General features: G+C 33.4%; 2 protein-coding genes across 4 annotated transcripts; one reads left to right on the forward strand and one right to left on the reverse strand.

Moving 5' to 3' along the window:
• The first annotated feature begins 317 nt into the window (after positions 1 to 317).
• LOC108754073 (glycerol kinase-like) lies at positions 318 to 3,879 on the forward strand. Of its 3 annotated transcripts, XM_018496117.1 has the most exons (10): positions 318 to 463; positions 1,317 to 1,575; positions 1,658 to 1,875; positions 1,959 to 2,171; positions 2,330 to 2,440; positions 2,522 to 2,781; positions 2,977 to 3,182; positions 3,277 to 3,414; positions 3,506 to 3,583; positions 3,656 to 3,879. In XM_018496117.1, exons 1-10 carry the CDS (start codon positions 383 to 385, stop codon positions 3,748 to 3,750), a joined length of 1,659 nt encoding a protein of 552 aa, XP_018351619.1. In that variant the 5' UTR covers positions 318 to 382; the 3' UTR covers positions 3,751 to 3,879. The 3 variants fall into 3 exon arrangements, with proteins under 3 accessions (XP_018351619.1, XP_018351618.1, XP_018351620.1); XM_018496116.1 differs by having other exon boundaries at positions 3,506 to 3,879; XM_018496118.1 differs by lacking the exons at positions 3,506 to 3,583; positions 3,656 to 3,879 and having other exon boundaries at positions 3,281 to 3,356.
• Positions 3,880 to 4,069: 190 nt separating this feature from the next.
• Positions 4,070 to 7,384, reverse strand: LOC108754074 (testis-specific serine/threonine-protein kinase 3-like). The gene is made up of 7 exons (XM_018496119.1): positions 7,172 to 7,384; positions 6,726 to 6,917; positions 6,459 to 6,628; positions 6,132 to 6,281; positions 5,645 to 5,918; positions 4,492 to 4,668; positions 4,070 to 4,279 (listed from the first exon to the last, which is right to left on the reverse strand). The coding sequence occupies exons 2-7, from the start codon at positions 6,891 to 6,893 to the stop codon at positions 4,145 to 4,147; spliced, it is 1,074 nt and encodes a 357-aa protein (XP_018351621.1). The 5' UTR covers positions 6,894 to 6,917; positions 7,172 to 7,384; the 3' UTR covers positions 4,070 to 4,144.
• Positions 7,385 to 7,517: the final 133 nt, after the last annotated feature.

The following is a 7,517-nucleotide window of genomic DNA, read 5'->3' on the forward strand; positions in this document are numbered from 1 at the left end:
CGCAGTACTCGGCATTAGATGCACATTTTGGATTGTTAATTTTTGCGAGCGACCGCCACTACTGCTCGAGTCTCAATCCATCGAGGGTTTAAACCGGATCAGAATGTAAGAATCAACCAATTACAGTCGAGCATTCTCGTTCGACTATACAAGGAAATATTCGACTGTAGTTGATTGGTTCTTACATTCTGATCCGGATTAAACTCTCGGTGGAAACTAGGCCTGTGTCTCTCTTATTGGAAAGCTCCCCCCCCCATTATCCCTTCCACCATGGCTCACTGTCACTGAGCACGTGTAAACTGTAGTCGCAAGTTGCATGTGGTTGCATGACGATCACGGTCGTGTCGAGGTCGAGGTGACCACGTTCGCTCAAGACGCTCAAATGAACAAAAATGATTCGTTGAGCAGATATGGGCCTCTTGTCGGTGCGATCGACGAGGGAACGAGTAGTGCAAGATTTTTGGTTTGAACAATTTTTTGTTTCTCATTATGTCAATGATCATTTCGTGAGGTGATGCATTGTCGCGAGATTGCGGTTACTATAGTCGGGAAATCTTGAAAATGCAGCATACTTATATGTATACGACGCTGTGATTAAATCAGTTCTCTTCAGCCGGTTCTACATTAGTTGCAAGCCGATCGCAAGCGTTACTTCATATTGACAGTCGCAACAAACTTGCGATCGGTTTGCAACTAATTTAGAACCGGCTTTGTAGATGTTACAATAAATTGTCGCAGTTTGACTTAAAAGACATGTCAAAAGCAGTATGTAATTTATTTGTGACAATTTGTAATGATGATATTTATGAAGAGATTGTAACAAGGTTATGTCTCTTACCATTCGTTTCTTATATTCGTTAATAATCATTAATGATTGTTGTTAGAGTTATTAATTATATAACATGACATTTTAAAATACTGTATACAAGATGTAATTAAACAATACGTCTGAATTTTGAAATCACATTCCTTATACTTATGAAAACATACAATTATGGGTCCAGAAACGCTTCATTTCCTTACTCTTTCTAATCTGTTTACATTGTATAAATGCACAAAGTTAGTTATTTTTCTTTGGAATGTTTGGAAAATACAGCCTTAATGAGTTAGTTTTTCTGTTGTTTAATAAAAAGTATATTGGCATAATTTGACAATGTTTCTGAAATAATACAAAAAGTGTTTCTAGATTTATATTCATATTTTTTTTTCTAGATAAAAAAACTTTAGATTTTTCTCAAAAGTTTGATTGTATCTTTTAATTATATTCTGTATAAGTTTCTTTTTTATCACAATAATTTTCTATTACAATAATATAGGTTTTTGCAGCTAATACAGCAGAAGTGTTAACATATCATCAAGTATCGATATCACAGACATGCCCAAAAGAGGGATGGGTTGAACAAGATGCTTTAGAGATATTAGAAGCAGTTAGAGAATGCCTGAAGCAAACTGTATTTAACTTAAGGCAGTTGACAATAGATCCAGCTGATATAGTTGCAATTGGTATAACAAATCAAAGGGAAACTACAGTTGTATGGGATTCTGTAACAGGAGAACCACTTTACAATGCTATAGGTAAAATTATTATTATAAATGTTATATTTTTCATAAATTGTAATAATTGACACGATTTATCAATTTTGATAATGTATTGCAGTATGGATGGATATGAGAACAACATCAATTGTAGATGATATATTAAACGGTCTACGCAATAAAAATAAGAATTACTTGAAGCCGCTTTGCGGATTACCAATTAGTCCATATTTTAGTGCATTGAAATTAAAATGGTTGTTAGAGAATGTACCTCGAGTTCAAGAAGCCTTAGCTGCCAGACGTCTCATGTTTGGTACCATCGATTCCTGGCTAATTTGGGTTTGTTCACACAGAGCAAGCATAATATAGATAAATTTTTGTACTGATTCAGATTAATATGCCTTTTATAATTTTATAATTAGAATCTGACAGGTGGTGCCAATGGTGGTGTTCATGGTACAGATGTAACAAATGCTTCGAGAACAATGTTAATGAATATTGTGACATTGAAGTGGGATCCTACTCTATTATCATTTTTTAAAATACCTCCTGAAATTTTACCTGAAATACGGAGCTCTTCTGAGATTTATGGTTATATACAAGACGAGTTGCTGCAGGGTGTTCCTATATCAGGAGTATGCAATTCATACTATTTTATTAAATATAACAGAGTATCGAGATATATAATATTATAAATATATCAAAATAAAAAAAAATTTATATAACTTCATACTGAGATATTAATTGTGTTAAGATAAATTTGACTCAAATACATAAAAATTATTCGTTGCAGTGCTTAGGTGATCAACAATCAGCTTTAGTAGGTCAGATGTGTCTACAGCAAGGACAGGCAAAAAGTACTTATGGCACTGGTTGCTTTCTTCTTTATAACACTGGCACAGCTGTAAGAGAAATTTTATTGTATTGTCACAACATGTTATATAGTTCAGATAAGATATAAATTCAAACAAATACAATTTTGTAGATTGTGGATTCGTCCCATGGTTTGTTGACGACAGTCGCTTATCAATTAGGAGCGCACGCTTCTCCGGTATATGCTCTTGAAGGTTCTGTAGCTATCGCAGGTGCCGTTATACAATGGTTGAAAGATAATCTTGGAATATTAACTAATATAAAAGACTGTGAAACTATTGTCGAACAAATGCCCATAGGGTCCAATCAGATTGTTTTCGTGCCAGCATTTTCTGGATTATATGCTCCATACTGGAGGAAAGATGCACGAAGGTAGTTAGTTTGATCAATGTAATAGAAACTGAATTACTTTGCAATAAATATCTAAGTATAACAAAAAGAGTTAAGAATAAAAACTGCCATGATGTTGTAAAATAGTTATCAAATGTCATGTACATATAGTATGTTAATAAGAACTAGCATATCCTTTTTTTTTACTTTGTAAGTATCAATATGAATTGTTTTCAGTGTCATATGTGGTATTAGCGAAGATACAACCAGTGCACATATTGTAAAGGCAGCTCTGCAAGCGGTATGCTTTCAGACGAGAGATATTTTGGAAGCTATGAAGAAGGATACTGGTTTGGTATTGACAAAATTGTTAGTTGACGGTGCAATGACGAATAACAATTTGTTAATGCAAATGCAAGCTGATATTTGTGGAATTCCAGTGGGTAGGAGAGAAGAACATTTCTTTAAATACATACATACTATTAAATTAAAAGTCAATGGATTATATAAATGAATACAATGTTTTTTATACGAAAGTTAGGCCATTAATGTGTGAAACTACTGCCCTTGGAGTCGCAATTGCTGCGGGTAGCGCAGAAGGTATACGAAAATGGGATGTGAAGATTGATGCTGCTATTCCCAGTGACATCTTCTTACCATTAATAACTGAGAATGGTGATCATCTCGCAATAATCATCCTTTATTACAAATATAAAAATTTTTGACATTATACGAAGAGATTAATTAACTAATATATTAATTTTAGAACGCGACATTTTATATTCTCGGTGGAAAATAGGTATTGATAAAAGCTTAGGTTGGGAATCACTCCCAGAAACAAATGGTAAGTTAACAATAAATCTTAGCAATGAAATTGATGTAATAAATATTAATTGTAGATATTTCTCTATTACAGATGATACGGAGGATATACATAAAGTTACTGCGCCAGGTATATTTATAATTGGTACCATAATATTGCTTATGGTTGCTAAGTATAGATCTACTTAATAAGTTTGTGTATGCAGTACTGTGTACTGTATATTGTATTTAAGCAGAATCTGCTTATTAATACAATTAAAAATAATACAACTGAAATTAATTCATTTGCTCACCATAAGTATGTTGCGTTATTTTTAATTTTTATTATTTATATACTATATAAGTAATATAGTAATATTTATGGATTAAAAAAGAATAAAAAATAAAAAGTGCCATAATATCGTAAAATAGTTAACAGATTGTCATATGCATATGATATATTAATAAGAAGGGAATTTGAAAATTACTGTTCCTTTATGCATATCTTTTTTTTACTTTGTAATTATTTAATACTCTATTCAATAGCTTTATTTTACAATCTTATTTTTCAATGTTACATGAGACTTATGGTTTTGCGTTTAAGTCAGTAAGTTGTTTTGCTTTCTTGGGTAACCTCAGTCGATTTCTCATTCCCTTGAAAAATGGCAGATTCAATTGGTTCTATACGTTTATCAAATATTTTGGATTCTTTAGTTGCAGATATTGTAGGTAATTCACTCTATAATAACATAAAAGATATCATCAAGCAATTCTTATATAAGTAACATAGAGCGCGTTCAAGTCGACAAAGTGGCTAGGTCTGCTCACCAAGCAATTAAACATAATCCACAGATAAGAACCAATTATGCTCATTTACTTGGTAAGCATGCATAGCAGCTTTGCCGTCTCGAACTCGCCCATTAATAGTAAGTTGCATGGATTAATTCTTACATTAAATCTGTCACTGATTGATGTTTGAGCGACAACAGATGTCTCGAGCCAAGCATCGTTTTTTATACTATTGATGCGCAATCGTGCAAATTGTGGTACTAATATACGAGTAATGAGTGAACGACACGACTGAGATACTTTAGGACGTTTTGGAAACACCACCCTGTTTTGTACTTGCTAAAGAAAGAAAGGAATGGAATACATTAGAAAAAATAGCAGTATGGAAAAATAAAAGTAGATTGGAATGAGTATCTATAATTAGGAAGAGTATAGAAGCAGCCGAGAATATAGTGGTAGGACTACATGTGAAAGAAAATGAAGGCAACCGGAAAATGAGAACACAAATAGTCAAGCCTGTTGGATCCTTGAGTCGCACAGTTTATCCCACATAATTGTGGGATAAATTTAAGGAAGCCTTATATATAAGTACAAGGTCTGAATATGAATATGGGCATAAAAAGATTGTTTTCATCATAAAGCTTGTACTACTAGAGGCAGAATGTGTGTGACCTATCCAACCAATGAGTGGAAAGTGTGAGCAAGACAGAAGATGTATATTTCTGTCCTGCTCAGTACTTTTCTTCTTTCTGCGCATGCCAAAAGAGAATAGAAAAGGATAAAAATACGTTTTCTGTTTTTTAGTCTTGCTCACAGCTCGACGTATTCTTCCTCTAGTAGTATAAGCTCTATGGTTCTCACATTTCAAGCTGGGAGCACATACAAAAACGTAAGATCGTAACACGTAAGCAGTAAGAAAATCGTAAGATTGGATTCGCTACTGGCCTTACGGTCTCTATCGATTGGGCAATTCGCTTACTGATTACGTCTTACGGCCTTACGTTTTTGTATATGCCAGGTTTAACAACACTGCAAGCGGATAGGATATGTTATTTATTAGCCGCCCCGAACCAATAAGCACTAGTCTATACATCCTACGTATACATGACAGATTAATGATCGTATTATGTAGTAACACTTTAGTCAACACTCAGTATCTCGCTTCGCAGAATAGTCCTGGACTTTTTTCTGTCAGATTCTTTCATTTTACGCAAAAACGAATTGAATGAGCCTAATTTCATCGAAATCGGAAGTGAGGTAGCATTAAAATCGACCTGAGTCGATAAAATACCAGTCTTGGCATATACCTGGGTACCTTTAGCAGTTGCGCATAATTTGTATCATCAAATGGCAGCCGACCATGAACCATAGCATAAAGCACTACGCCCATGGACCATATATCAGAGAGCTGAGGCTGATAAGGGATGCCACGTAAAATTTCGGGTGACGCATAAGCATAACTACCACAGTAGGTTGTACTGAGAGACCACTCGCCATTCTTTAACTTCATTTGTCCACGCGCGAATCCAAAGTCAGACAATTTAATATTGAAATGATAATCCATGAGTAGATTCTCGCACTTTACATCTCTGCAAGAATTTTTAATAGAGAATTATATTAAAAGATTATTCTCGACAAGATCAATTTTAATAATCAATATTTATGAACATTAATGCAATCGACTGAATAATTTTTTTACTTATTGTTAGATGTAAGATCTTTCTCGATGAAACTTTATCACATCTTTCAACAATACTTTAAAATCTTTACTTTTCACTTATGATAATTGTATTTTTTTTTACCTGTGCACTATGCCATGCTCATGGCAATAATCGATGGCTTCTAAAAGTTGTCTAAACCACCTACGGCTACGTAACTCATCAATGTAAGTATCACGTCGTATAACGTCGAGTAAGCTACCATTCTGCGCATATTCCATAATAATATATACCCTGGAAAAAAGCAAGTTTAGAAGAAATTGACAGGTATTCGTATAATAAGAATTCGATTTTATGAGGTAAAAAAAATCCATCTCAATCGCTTCTATATCTATTCTGCTAAACTGTCTACAATTGACTACTACAATTGAACTTGCTATTCAAAGATTAATCTGAAAGGTGAAAACTAACCGATGCGTGGTTTCTATTGCTTGCAAAAAATGAATGAGATTTGGATGTTTTAATCCTTTGACCACCTCAATCTCACGAGGTAGAAATTTCGTGAGGTATTCTCCAGGCGCCTGGAACTTAGAGACTATCTTCACTGCCACTTGATAATTGTATCGATCTGACTTTGCGATCTACGCAAATACATAAAAATACATAAAAATGTTTACAATTCAAGAAACTGTAATATGAAAAAGGAAGAGGAAAAAAAGGAAATGGAATAGATTTTACTTTGACAGTAGCATATGATCCGGTACCAATAGTCTTTCCAAGTGTATAACCATGTGATTCGAGCACTGTCAATTTCCTTTCCGATTTTTCATCATTTTTCTCATCTGTTAATTTCATGCCGGCCTGTTGTTCTTTCGACGTACACTTTATTATTGGTACCATTGCCATTTTCGATGAAAATAATGTTTTTGGCTATAAAAAAGGAAATTTAAAATAAATTGCAAATTGATAAAATTTATCTCCAAAGCTAATGCTCGGCTCGTCCTTCTTCCCTACAGTTTTACAAAATCAGTGTTATGTTGTAATTTATTAGAATTTATCACGATCGATTTTTGTAGAATAAACAACTATTATAAGTAATATGTAATATTTTTTTATAATAAGCATGGCAAACAGTAATTAATCTTTAAAGAAAAGGTAATCCTTATTTTATAATGGATAATTACCTTGACAATTTCTTCATATTACTTTAAGTAAGTGCCTGTTATTAATGAAGAAGTCATTTTGCTTGTTGAATTGCACATGTACTTTTATTTGTTGATTGTTGAGATTTTAATTTAAGTTTGGCATCTATGAACAAGAATTTTGAATTTTTAGTGTTTTTTTTTTAGACGAGGAGCATATGACAACTGAGGTGTGAAAGTTATCAGAGATCGAAATTTATGACGAAATCGATAACGAAGTCAAATAGATTTGAGTCCTAAAGAGAATAATATAGGTTGCATTCTGGTTTGCTCATTATTATTATTATTATTAGGCGTTAGGAACTCGAAAGTTCATTGCCGCAAATAC

This window comes from Trachymyrmex septentrionalis, unplaced genomic scaffold, assembly GCF_001594115.1.
Source record: "Trachymyrmex septentrionalis isolate Tsep2-gDNA-1 unplaced genomic scaffold, Tsep1.0 scaffold75, whole genome shotgun sequence".
Classification (NCBI taxonomy): Eukaryota; Metazoa; Arthropoda; class Insecta; order Hymenoptera; family Formicidae; genus Trachymyrmex; species Trachymyrmex septentrionalis.